Below are 13571 nucleotides of genomic sequence, written 5' to 3' on the forward strand. Positions count from 1 at the left end.
GATAAATAAATTAGGATGGAGCCGCACCATGGAACACTATACAGCAGTGAAAAGGGATAAGTAGCCAATCCTTATAATGACATGGAATAACTTCACAGGTAGAATATTGAGTGAAAGAAGCCAGATACAAAAGACTGTTTAAATGAAGTTTTAAAACAGTAGGCCAATCGAGGTGACTCACGCTTGTAATTCTAGCATTTTGGGAGGCTGAGGCAGGTGAATTGCCTGAGCTTAGGAGTTTGAGACCAGCCTGGCCAACATGCCAAAACCCTATCTCCACTAAAAATTCAAAAAATTAGCCAAGCGTGGTGGTGTGCACCTGTAATCCCAACTACTGGGGAGGCTAAAGCACAAGAATCACTTGAATCCGGGAGGCAGAGTTTGCCGTGAGTCAAGATCGTGCCACTTCACTCCAGCCTGGGTGACAGAGCAAGACTGTCTCAAAAAATAATAATAATAAAATAATAATAAAAATTAAAATTAAAAAAATATGGTCAGGTGCGGTGGCTCACACCTGTAACCCTAGCACTTTGGGAGGCCGAGGTGGGCGGATCACCTGAGGTCAAGAGTTTGAGACCAGCCTGGCCAACATGGTGAAATCCATCTCTACTAAAAATACAAAAATTAGCCAAGCATGGTGGCATGCATCTGTAATCCCAGCTACTCGGGAAACAGGCAGGAGACTCGCTTGAACCAGGAGGCAGAGGTTGCAGTGAGCCAAGATTGCACCACTGCACTCCAACCTGGGCAACAGAGCGAAACTCCATTTTAAATAAATAAATAAATAAATAAATAAAATTTTAAAAATAAAAATGAGAAAGCTGGCTAGGTACGGTGGCTCACGCCTGTAATTCAACACTTTGGGAGGCCAAGGCAGGAGAGTCACTTGAGCCCAGGAGGTCAAGGCTGCAGTGAGCCAAGATCACGCCACTGCACTCCAGCCTGGACGACAGAGGGAGACTCTGTCTCAAAACAACACCACCAACAACAAAAATCAAAAACCTTTATCAGTGACATGTTAAGAGAAAAGAAAGATGGGAACCTCATAGAAATGGTAGCACTGTTTTCTACACGTTATGTGGTTTAGAAATGAATGAGACTGGCTGGGCGCGGTGGCTCACGCCTGTAATCCCAGCACTTTGGGAGGCCTGGGCGGGCGGATCACGAGGTCAGGAGATCGAGACCATCCTGGCTAACACGGTGAAACCCCTGTCTCTACTAAAAATACAAAAAAAATTAGCCCGGCGTGGTGGCGGGTGCCTGTAGTCCCAGCTACTTCAGAGGCTGAGGCAGGAGAATGGTATGAACCTGGGAGGCGGAGCTTGCAGTGAGCAGAGACCACGCCACTGCACTCCAGCCTGGGTGACAGAGCGAGACTCCGTCTCAAAAAAAAAAAAAAAAAAAAGAAAGAAATGCATGAGATAAATACCGTACTTGAGCTTGGAGAAAACCTAGAATATGCGCATGGAAACGAGATTGAAAGGGTTGTTGCATGTGAGTGACTGTAAAACAGTGGAAGGAGAGTTGTCTGAAATCAGACAGATAACATGACCCCGGATGGGGAAGGCGCAGCGCACAGCACACTGGCGGAGCTGTCGGAGGGTGTGTGGCATGCGGTGTGTATTTTCTTCTGAAGGTCAGCGCAGCCGGATGCGGTTTTCAGTGGTCGCCGACAGTTTTGGTTAGGATGAAACAGTGCATGAACAAATGCAAAATTCAGGTTATGCTCAAAATTGTTCAGTCACATTGGAACAAACTTGCGTTTCAAAAACAAGCATTGGCTGTGTGCAGTGGCTGACGCCTGTAATCCCAGCACTTTGGGAGGCTGAGGCGGACAGATCGCCTGAGGTTGGGAGTTCGAGACCAGCCTGGACAACATGGCGAAACCCTGTCTCTACTAAAAATACAAAAATTAGCCAGGCGTGGTGACCCATGCCTGTAATCCCAGCTACTCGGAGTCTGAGGCAGGAGAATTGTTTGAACCCAGGAGGTGGAGGTTGCAGTGAGCTGAGATCACACCATTGCACTCCAGCCTGGGCAACAAGAGCAAAACGCCATCTCAAAACAAGCAAAACAAAACAAACAGAAAAAAGACAAGCATTGGCTGGGTGCAGTGGCTGACACCTGTAATCCCAGCACTTTGGTGGGGCAAGGCAGAAGGATCACTTGAGGCCAGGAGTTCAAGACCAGCCTGGACAACATAGTGAGACCCCATCTCTACAAAAAATTAAAAAGTTAGCCAGGCATGGTGGTGCGTGCCTTTGGTCCCAGCTACTTGGGAGGCCAAGGTGGGAGGGTTACTTGAACGTAGGAGTTACAGGCTGCAGTGAGCTATGATGGCGCCACTGCACTCCAGCCTGGGTGACAGAGCGAGACTCTGTCTCAAAAAAAAAAAAGAATTATTTATGGTTGGTATATTGTGTTGTAGTTTAATTATCTGTGGTTTTAGGATATCTGGGACTGGGGACCAGAGAATTTTCTTTTTATTTCGCCTGATTTTGTTTCTGCATCATCTAAGTTTTGAAAATTATCCAAGGTCTGGGGAGTTATCCCTAGCTGGGGCTTGAGAAAGGGAAATTTAAAAAAAAAAATTCTGTCCGGGCGCGGTGGCTCACGCCTGTAATCCCAGCACTTTGGGAGGCCGAGACGGGCGGATCACGAGGTCAGGAAATCGAGACCATCCTGGCTAACACAGTGAAACCCCGTCTCTACTAAAAAATACAAAAAACTAGCCGGGCGAGGTGGCGGGCGCCTGTAGTCCCAGCTACTCGGGAGGCTGAGGCAGGAGAATGGTGTAAATCCGGGAGGCGGAGCTTGCAGCGAGCCGAGATCCGGCCACTGCACTCCGACCTGGGCGACAGAGCGAGACTCCGCCTCAAAAAAAAAAAAAAAAATTCTTTTGGCTAGACACAGTGACTCACCCCTATAATCCCAGCACCTTGGGAGTCTGAGGAAGGAAGATTGCTTGAGTTCCAGACCAGCCTGGGCAACATAGCGAAACCTATACAAAAAATAGCCAGGCTGGGTGCAGTGGCTCACGCCTGCAATCCCAGCACTTTGGGAGGCTGAGGCGGGCCGATCACTTGAGGTCAGGAGTTCGAGACCAGCCTGACCAACATAGTGAAACCCCATCTCTACTAAGAATACAAAAATTATCTGGGCATGGTGGTGTGCACCTGTAGTCCCAGCTGCTTGGGAGGCTGAGGCAGGAGAATTGCTTGAACCCAGGAGGTGGAGGTTGCAGTGAGCTGAGATCACGCCACTGCACTCCAGCCTGGGCGACAGAGCGAGACTCCATCTCAAAAACAAAAAATAAAAAATATTTAGCGAGGCATGGTGTCTGAACACCAGACTTTTACAAATGAGTTTTATTTTGGAGTCTTATTATTATTATTATTATTGCAAAGATATCACCAAGTTTCCTTATTCTTCACACCCAGCTCATCTGACTTTTGTAGATGATCCAGAGTTTGAAGTTTAGGGAGGGATTTTCTGGAGGGTGTACTTCTGGGGGTTTTTGGGTATCTGGGATCAGAGATTAAGGTCTGATGTGGGCTTTGGGGAGTAGGGGATCCCTTGGGTCTTGTCAGTTACCTGGAGTCTGAGGATCATTTTGGTGTGGACTAGCCCAGTGTGAGATCCTACGATGCAGTCAAGGGGTGGGTGTGTCCTGTCTCCCTCCCCAGCCCATATCCAGGCCCCTTCTTTCTGGGTGTCTGGGGCACCCCTCTCCCGACAGCTGGAGAAGCCAGATGCGGGCTCCAGACCTGTGCCCCTCCCCCGGGGGGGTTCGCCTCCTCTCCTTGGGGGCTTTATGTCTTTCTCTCCCCCACCTGCAGGTCCCGAGGGCTGTAACCTGTTTATCTACCACCTCCCCCAGGAGTTTGGAGACACGGAGCTGACGCAGATGTTCCTACCCTTCGGCAATATCATTTCCTCCAAGGTGTTTATGGATCGAGCTACCAACCAGAGCAAGTGTTTCGGTAAGTGGCCTCCGAAGACGCCGCCCCTCCCCATCCACCTCCCTCGCCTGCCCCGGGACAGGGAATGGGAGGGTTTGGGTCAGCCTCTGGACAGGGCCGTGCTGTAACAGTCACATTCACAATCAGAACCAGCATGTGGCCTGGCACATTGGATCACGCCTGTGATCCCAGCACTTTGACAGGCTGAGGTGGGCGGATTGCTTGAGTCCAGGAGTTCAAGACCAGCCTGGACAACATAATGAGACCCTGTGTTTACAAAAGAAAATGTTTTTGGCTGGGCGCGGTGGCTCAAGCCTGTAATCCCAGCACTTTGGGAGGCCGAGACAGGCGGATCACGAGGTCAGGAGATCGAGACCATCCTGGCTAACACAGTGAAACCCCATCTCTACTAAAAAATACAAAACACGGCCGGGCGCGGTGGCTCAAGCCTGTAATCCCAGCACTTTGGGAGGCCGAGGCGGGCGGATGGTGTGAACCCGGGAGGCGGAGCTTGCAGTGAGCTGAGATCCGGCCACTGCACTCCAGCCTGGGCAACAGAGTGAGACTCCGTCTCAAAAAAAAAAGAAAGAAAGAAAAGAAAATGTTTTTAATTAGCTGAGCTTAGTGGCATGTACCTGTAGTCCCAGCTACTCAGGAGGCTGAGGTGCGAGGATTGCTTGAACCCAGGATATCAAGACCAGCCTGGGCAACATAGCAAGACCCCATCTCTACAAAAAATGCAATTAAAAAAAAAATTAGCCAGGCATGATGGTGCACACTTGTAGTCTCAGCTACTCAGGAGATGGAGGTGGGATCATCCCTTGAGTCTGTGAGGTCGAGGTTGCAGTGAGCCATGATCACACCACTGCACTCCAGCCCAGACGACAGAGCAAGACCCTGTCTCATATAAAAAACAAAAACGGCCAGGTGCGGTGGCTCACGCCTGTAATCGCAGCACTTTGGGAGGCTGAGGTGGGTGGATCACAAGGTCAGGAGATCGAGACCATCCTGGCGAACACGGTGAAACCCTGTCTCTACTAAAACCACGAGAAAATTAGCCGAGCACGATGGCAGGCACCTGTAGTCCCAGCTATTCAGGAGGCTGAGGCAGGAGAATGACATGAACCCGGGAGGTGGAGGTTGCAGTGAGCAGAGATCGCGCCACTGCACTCCAGCCTGGGCGACAGAGCGAGACTGTCTCCAAACAAACAACAACAACAAAAACCCCAAAACAACAGAACGAACGTGTATTGAGCACGTACCGTAGGTCAGGCACTTTCCAGCCCAGCACAGCATGAGGCTGACAAAAACCCCTTCCTTTCAGGCAGCTCAGGGGCTTTTTTGCTGCCTGGTAGATCATTCTCCCATGATGGAAATGTTCGATGTGGGAGCTGTCTGATACCAGAGCCACCAGCCCCACGTGGCTACTACACACTTGAAGTGTGGTCAGGGTGAAAAAGAACTGATTTTTTTGGTTTGCTTCTTTGTTTTTGCTTGCTTGTTTGTTTTTGAAATGGAGTCTCCCTCCGTCACCAGGCTGGAGTGCAGTGGCGCGATCTTGGCTTACTGCATCCTCCGTCTCCCAGGCTCAAGCGATTCTCCTGCCTCAACCTCCTGAGTAGCTGGGATTACAGGTGGACACTACCATGGCCAGCTAATTTTTGTATTTTTAGTAGAGATGGGGTTTCACCATGTTGGTGAGGCTGGTCTCAAACTCCTGACCTCAGGTGATCTGCCTGTCTTGGCCTCCCAAGGTGCTGGGATTACAGGCGTGAACCACCATGCCTGGTCATGGGGTGGAGTATTTCTGATGGCCTCTGGACGGAGACTGGAGCAGAGACACTGACAGAGATGGAGAGAAAGAGACGGACAGAGATGATACAGAAGGAGAGGGAGAGGAAGAAAAGACTCAAGACAGATAGACAGAGAGAGAGAGAGAGAAAAACAGAGGCAGCCGGGCGTGGTGGTATGGGCCTGTGGTCCCAGCTACTCAGGAGGCTGAGGCAGGAGGATCTCTTGAGCCCAGGAGGTCAAGGCTGAAGTGAGCTGAGATTGTGCCCCTGCATTCCAGCCCGGGTGACAGAGTGAGACCCTGTCCCCTCTCCACCCCACAGAAAAAAAAGAGAGGGACAAGGACGCAGACATACAGAATCAGCTGGAGACATAGATCCTGGCTGGACAGAGGGCTTGGAAGGAGGCAGGCATCCTCCTGAGGGAAGGTGGGGAGAAGGTGGCCCTCCAGGACCCTCAGAAGCCCCACCAGGCCCCTATACCAGCTGGGAAGTCTCAGCACAGCAGACCCCAAGATAAGGAGTGAGTGCCCCGTCCTCAGAGGTATACAAGTCCAGAGATGTCAGAACAAAGCCAGGGCTGCTGTGTGTCCTCCGCCACACACCCCCTGGCCTGTGCATGCGTGCCTGCTCAGGACCCCGTGAGCCAGGAAGCCAGGGCCACAGCATAGGAACAAGCCGAGGACACCCGCAGTGCCAACCATGGAGGTCCACCCTGGTTTCTGCAGGCTTCGTGAGCTTTGATAACCCGGCCAGCGCCCAGGCAGCCATCCAGGCCATGAACGGCTTCCAGATCGGCATGAAGAGGCTCAAAGTCCAGCTGAAGCGGCCCAAAGACCCGGGACACCCCTACTGACCGCGCCCACAGCCGCCCTGAGGCTGTGGGCATGGCCCAGGTGAGCCGCCAGGCGGCCCCACCCCCGCCCCAGCCCCCCGTCTTGTCTGAAACCCCCTCCCGCGGCCCACTTCATGCTCCAAACCCTCCCCAGGTGGGGTGATGCTTTGAGAGGCTACAAGAAACCTCCGGGTTGGGTTAGCGGGGACAGAGCTGGATGCAGACACCCCCAAACCCCCTGTGGTCGGGGCTGGAGCAGAGGGTGGGAGTGGGGTAGGGACTGAGGTGAGCCAGGGCCCAGCCAGGTCGGCTAGGGAATCCTTCCCGGACAAGGCTTTGAGGGATGAATAGAAGTTCACCTGAGAGGCCAGGTTTGCTCTGGGGGTGGGGGTGTGGTGGGGAGGGGGCTTCTGTCCTGTCCTATGACTCTGTTTTCCCTGCTGAAAAACCCAACACCAGACAAAAAATGTTAAGTGCCCACCCCAGACCCCAAACCCTAAGGTTGGACCCCAACTCGGAACCAGGGCTGGAGCGTGGAAGGTGGGAACAGTGCTCAGGGCCCGGTCCAGTCGGCATTGACAGCTTCCAGTGTCTCCGCTCCATTTCCACAAGTTCCCCTGGGACAAGCAGCCCCTCACTGGGTGTCATTCCTACCCAATGAGTTGATGGAAAAGTGGGATTCGTGCCCCACCCACCATCATGCAAGAAAACAAGCGAAACAAAATCCAGAGTGTATGTTGCCATCAGGGCAAACCACTTTCTCAAGATTTTTTTTGTGGGGGGAGATGAATAGTAAACCTTCTGAGGCCACTGTGGAAACTTGACCGTGGGTCTCAAACCTTCATGAGCCTCATCTGTAAAATGGGCTCAAGAAAGTCATCTTCCCAGAGGCGGCGGAAACGGTCCACCTAGGGAACGGAGCGGGGCGTCTTTTCACAGCCGAGCCCAGAACCCACCCCCTAAAGAGTTCTGGATGATTTGTTGGGATTTTTTTTTTTTTTTTTTAAATCACCATCGCCGTCGTCATCAAAGAGCCTTGCCTAGGGCCTGGCACAGAGTAGGCGCTCAGTTAGAAGCTGTCTGGCCTTTTCACATTCTCCCGGGTCGGCACACACAGATTTGGGAGTATTTAACTGCACAGAACGCACCTTCGGGAACTGCCAACCAGAAGCAAAATCCAAAGCCGCTCTCTGCGCTCCCTTCACTTTTAACTGTCAGTCTGCACTTTTTTTTTTTTTTAAACTGAGCATCTATTATGTGCTAGGCACTGTCCCAGTGTTTGGGGACGCAGCTGTGAATGAACAGAAACGGGGGCCGGGGGACAGCGGAGAAACCCTCTTCATGGACCTTAGATGGCGGGGGGTGGGGAAGGAGAGACAGAAAATAAACAGAAATATCTGTCCCCAGCTGCCAGAGGAGGAGGAGGAAACGGGCTTTGCGATGGTGACATTGACTTCTTTGAAAGCTGGGTTTGTTGGCCTCTGAACTCTGGCCTTTATGGGATCTGTTCTTTTGGAAACGATGGGAGCCTTTGGGTTCCTAGATCCCAGCCTGGCCGGGTGGACTAGGGTGGGGAGGTGGTGTCCACCTGGGTGGCCCCGTTGTCACTCCCTAACGCCCGTCCCTTCTCCCCCAGGTGAGGGGCCTTCCCATCCCAGGAGGGTTTTCTACTTTCAACCGACCCAGGACTTTCCCATAAATTCCAACCGTTCTTTGGACACCAGCCCTTTCCTCCCCTCTTCTCCCCTTGCCCCGCCCCTCTACTGGAGGCCACCCAGAGTGGGGAGGGGCCTTTGGGGGTCTGTCCTGGGGCAGGGGGGAGGCTCCTGAATCGGGCACAGAAGTGTTCACACGCCCCCTGCTTTGGGAAACGCCCTCGCTTCTTCCCCACAAAACTTGGTGACTTTCCCCAAACTAAATCACACCTTTTCCTATATATATATATGCATATATATATATAGATCTATAGACAGTATATATATTTTTTGAGTACGGATCATGGGACCAAACTTTTCTGACTTCCTTCCATCCGAGTAGAGTGACCCTGGGCCGGTCACTCAGCGGGGACATAGGAAGGGCTGATGTTGGCGGGCCCCCGGGCAACACGTACCAGGTGCCCCACCGCCCTCCCCCACCACCTCCCGGCTGGCACATCCCACCAGGAACCCGCCAACACAATATACCTCCAGGACTTTTGGCACCCCCCACCACCGATTCTCCAGGGCCATTGGGCTCTGCCAGCTTCAGTGTCCCTGGTCCTAGCTGCGGCCTCCAGACCCCACCTCGCCCCTTTGTCCCAGAGCCCTGCCCTCCCGGATGGATATAGGTACAACAGAGACGCTCTGGCCTGCCTCAGCCCTTCTCTGCTCCCCTGCCCGAGTCATAGCCTTACTCATGTGACCAGTAGCCCTTAGCTTTCCGTCGGAGGGGGGGGCGGACAGGGCTGGGGGAGCCCCCCCCCCCACCCCTCACCACCCCCTCCCAAGGCCAGGCAGCCATCGTCCCTGCCTTCGAATCACCAGCCTCGAATTTAAGGTCTTGTAACCAGGATTGCCAAGCGTAGCGGAAGACCCTACCTGGACTGGCCAAGCACCCCTTTAACTGGAGATGAACTTGATAATGACCTTCATACCTCTACAGAGATTTTTTTTCTTTTTTTCCGGTCTTTCTGAGCAGGTACAAAGAAGAAAAGAGAAGAAAAAGATGGGGGGAAAGAATCAAACCACAGTGGATTTTTGTTTCCTAGTTGGGAGTGGGGTGGGGTGGGGGGTCTTTGTGGGGTGCCTCTGTACAGCTACCCAATCCGCAACACCCATGTCAAAGCACAGAATCAAGTTCGTTTGGACATCCAGCAAGGCCTCTTACCAAATGAGGCGCCAGATATCTTAACAAGCTCAAAAGAAAAAAACATTTAAAAAGAAAAAAAAAAAAAAAAAAAAGCAAGCATTTCCTTTTCTTTCTACCAAAATGTGTTGACTGACCCGGAGGGGGGGCGGTGGGGTGGGGGGAACCACACAGCAAAAAAACAAAAACAAAAAAAAAAAGAAAAAAAGAAAAAAAATAGAAAAGAAAAAAAAAATCTTCTGAACCAACTTGTTTCGATATTCCAGAGTTTGATAATTGTTCGAGACTCTCCTCTAGCGTGCCTGTGTTCCGTGTGTCCCCGTGTGCAAGTGTGTGCCAATCGGCCTCGAGGGGGCCCCACCCGTGTCCGCGGCGCCCGCCGAGCCCCCGAGGGCCTGCTTGGGAGTGCGTGCTGGTGTGCAGTTGTACGTGTCTTTCTGGTCCATGTTTACTGGCTGTAAATACCATTTTTATACTCCACATCGCAGACCTGCGTGATTTGTACGATGTACTTTATTTCTGCTACAAGTAATTTCATGAAGTTTCAACTTGCAAACTGACTTTTAGGACAAACCAATACACACACACAGAAAAGAAAGCAAAGAACTTGGAACTTTGGGTTGACTTGGTTTGAGTTTTGTGTCAAAGAAGATTTCCCGTGGCTGGAGAGGTCGGTGTTCCTGTTGCGTGATTCAGGTGAGAAGCAGCCAAGCGTCTTAATGTCCAAAACGCCTCTCTTTGGTCTGAAAAGAAAAAAAAAACAACAAAAAAAAAAACAAAAAAAAACAAAAAAAAAAAACCTAAAAATTTATTTAATAAAAGTTTTACTTGCTAAAGGGCTGACTCTCCTCTTTCTTTCCTCTCTCTCTCATCCACACAGACCAGGAGTATTTGGCCCCATCCAGCGCCTGGACTGGAGAGAATTTCAGGTTTAGGGTGAGGGGTGGAAGGACGGGGTATTCAGAGATACCAACTATAGATATAGATACCAGGGGCCGGGCGTGGTGGCTCAAACCTGTAATCCTAGCACTTTGGGAGGCCGAGGCAGGTGGATCACCTGAGGTTGAGAGTTCGAGACCAGCCTGGCCAACATGGTGAAACCCCACCTCTACTAAAAATACAAAAAAAACAATAATAACAAAAGAATGAGCCAGGCCTGGTGGCACACACCTGTAATCCCAGCTACTCGGGAGGGTGAGGTATGAGAATCACTTGAACCCAGGAGTCAGAGGTTGCAGTGAACTGATATCACGCCCCTGCACTCCAGCCTGGGTGACAGAGTGAGACTCTGTCTCAAAAAAAGAAAAAAAGAGATACCAGCTCTAATGATCTGGTATCGGATCTGTCTGCTGAAGCCAGATGTATTTGTTGATCATATTACAGTTTTGTTTTTGTTTTGAGATGGAGTCTCGCTCTGTCGCCCAGGCTGGAGTGCAGTGGTGCGATCTCAGCTCACTGCAGCCTCAACCTCCTGGGCTCAAGCAGTTCTCCTGTCTCAGCCTCCCGAGTAGCTGGGACTACAAGTGCGCACCACCACGGCCGGCTAAATTCTATATTTTTTTGTGGAGATGGAGTCTCACTATGGTGCCCAAGCTGGTCTTGAACTCCTGGGCTCAAGTGATCTTCTGGCCTCTACCTCCCAAAGCACTGGAATTACAGATGTGAGCCAGCAGTTGTTTAACTAAGATCACTCTGGTCCCTGTCCTCATGGAGACAGTCCAGTGGGGGAGAGAGGTACTATAGAATAAACTACAATTCTGGAAAAAATGCAGGTAAAGTTCACATAACAGAATTTACCATTTTATTTATTGTTTTGTTTTGTTTTGTTTAAACAGGGTCTCACTCTGTTGCCCGGCCTGGAGTGCAGTGGTGCTATCTCGGCTCACTGCAACTTCCACCTCCTGGGTTCAAGCGATTCTCCTACATCAGCCTCCCAAGTAGCTGGGATTACAGGCGTGCACCACCATGCCTGGCTACTTTTTGTATTTTTAGTAGACATGGGGTGTTACCGTGTTGGCTAGGCTGGTCTTGAACTCCTGGCCTCAAGTGATCCACCCACCTTGGCCTCCCAAAGTGCTGGGGTTACAGGCTTGAGCCACTGTGCCCAGCCAGCATTTGCCATTTTACCCATTTAAAAGTGTACACTTGGCCAGGCGTGGTGGCTCACGCCTGTAATCCCAGCACTTTGGGAGGCGGAGACGGGTGGATCATGAGGTCAGGAGATCGAGACCATCCTGGCTAACACGGTGAAACCCCGTCTCTACTAAAAAATACAAAAAACTAGCCGGGCGAGGTGGCGGGCGCCTGTAGTCCCAGCTACTCGGGAGGCTGAGGCAGGAGAATGGCGTGAACCCGGGAGGCAGAGCTTGCAGTGAGCTGAGATCCGGCCACTGCACTCCAGCCTGGGCGACAGAGCGAGACTCCGTCTCAAAAAAAAAAAAATTAGCTGGGCATGGTGGTAGGCACCCATAATCCCAGCTACCCAGGAGGCTGAGGCAGGAGAATCGTTTGAACCCGGGAGGCGGAGGTTGCAGTGAGCCGAGATCACACCATTGCATTCCAGCCTGGGTGACAGGGCAAGGCTCTGCCTAAAAAAAAAAAAAAAAATCAAACAGCCAGGTGTGGCGGTGCATGCCCAGCTTTTTGGGAGGCTGAGGCAGGAGGATCGCTTGAGCCCAGGAGGTCAAGGCTGCAGTGAGCTATGATCACGCCACTGTACACCAGCCTGGGCAACAGAGCAAGACCCTGTCTAAAAAAAAAAAAAGAATGTTCAATCATATAACACTGGTTTAAGCATTTTATTTTTTGTTTTTTGGTTTATTTATTTATTTATTTTTAAGACAGAATCTCGCTCTGTCACTCAGGCTAGAGTGCAGTGGCACAATCTCAGCTCACTGCAACCTCCGACTCCCTGCAACCTCCGCCTCCCGGGTTCAAGTGATTCTCCGACCTCAGCCTCCTGAGTAGCTGGGATTACAGGTGCCTGCCACCGCGCCCGGCTAATTTTTGTATTTTTACTTGAGACGGAGTTTTATCATGTTGGCCAGGCTGGTCTCAAACTCCTGACCTCAGGTGATCCGTTGGCCTTGGTCTCTCAAAGTGCTGGGATTACAGGCATGAGCCACCGCACTCAGCCTGGTTTAAGCATTTTGTATGACTTAACTCATTTAACCCGCCCCAACTTCTTGAGGTGTGTTCTGTTAATAATATCCCCACTTTACAAATTAGTGAAAGCCCAGAAAGATTAAGGGACCTGCCTGAGGCTGCACAACAGTGCTTGAAACCTGGCTCTCCGGCGTTCTGTTAGCTGCTGTGTATGGCCCAAAATCAAATGTATTATATCAGAATTCAGGTTAATGTTTGAAATAGGCCAATTTAAGCTTTTAAAATTTAACCCAACGTTGTTAAACATTTAGAATGTGCACCCTTAAAATACACCAATTCAGGGCGTGGTGGCTCACACCTGTAATCCCAGCACTTTGGGAGGCCAAGGCAGGCAGATCACTTGAGGTCAGGAGCTCGAGACCAGTCTGGCCAAAATGATGAAACCCCATCTTTATTAAAAATATAAAAATTAGCTAGGTGCGGTGGCTCACGCCTGTAATCCCAGCACTTTGGGAGGAGGCTGATGCGGGCGGATCACGAGGTCAGAAGATCAAGACCATCCTGGCTAACACGATGAAACCCCATCTCTACAAAAAATACAAAAAATTAGCCAGGTGTGGTGGCGGACACCTGTAGTCCCAACTACTTACGAGGCTGAGGCAGGAGAAAGGTGTGAACCTGGGAGGCGGAGCTTGCAGTGAGCCGAGATCACGCCACTGCACTCCAGTCTGGGTGACAGAGGAAGACTACATCTCAATAAATAAATAAATATAAAAATTAGCCAGGCATGGTGGTGGGCGCCTGTGATCTCAGCTACTTGGGAAGCTGAGGCAGGAGAATTGCTTGAACCTGTGAGGCTGAGATTGCATTGAGCCGAGATTGTGCCATTGCACTCCAGCCTAGACAACAGAGCAAGACTCCATCTCAAATAAATAAATAAATATTAAAAAATAAAAATAAAATACACCAATTCTACCACTGAATGTCTCCTTAAGAATGAGTGAGGATGTGCTTAGGACAGAGGAACACGAGCTA

At 50.9% G+C, this 13571-nt stretch overlaps 1 protein-coding gene across 1 annotated transcript in view; it reads left to right on the forward strand.

The window, feature by feature from the left end:
* Positions 1-10177, forward strand: part of CELF5 (CUGBP Elav-like family member 5) — a 48301-nt gene extending 38124 nt beyond the window's left edge. The window contains exons 10-12 of the mRNA XM_031659073.1: positions 3840-3983; positions 6481-6648; positions 8224-10177. Of these exons, the coding sequence (XP_031514933.1) occupies positions 3840-3983; positions 6481-6608 (272 nt within the window). The 3' untranslated portion in view covers positions 6609-6648; positions 8224-10177. The remainder of the gene's footprint in view (positions 1-3839; positions 3984-6480; positions 6649-8223) is intronic.
* The last annotated feature ends 3394 nt before the right edge of the window (positions 10178-13571 follow it).

Source organism: Papio anubis, chromosome 20 (assembly GCF_008728515.1).
Source record: "Papio anubis isolate 15944 chromosome 20, Panubis1.0, whole genome shotgun sequence".
NCBI lineage: Eukaryota > Metazoa > Chordata > Mammalia > Primates > Cercopithecidae > Papio > Papio anubis.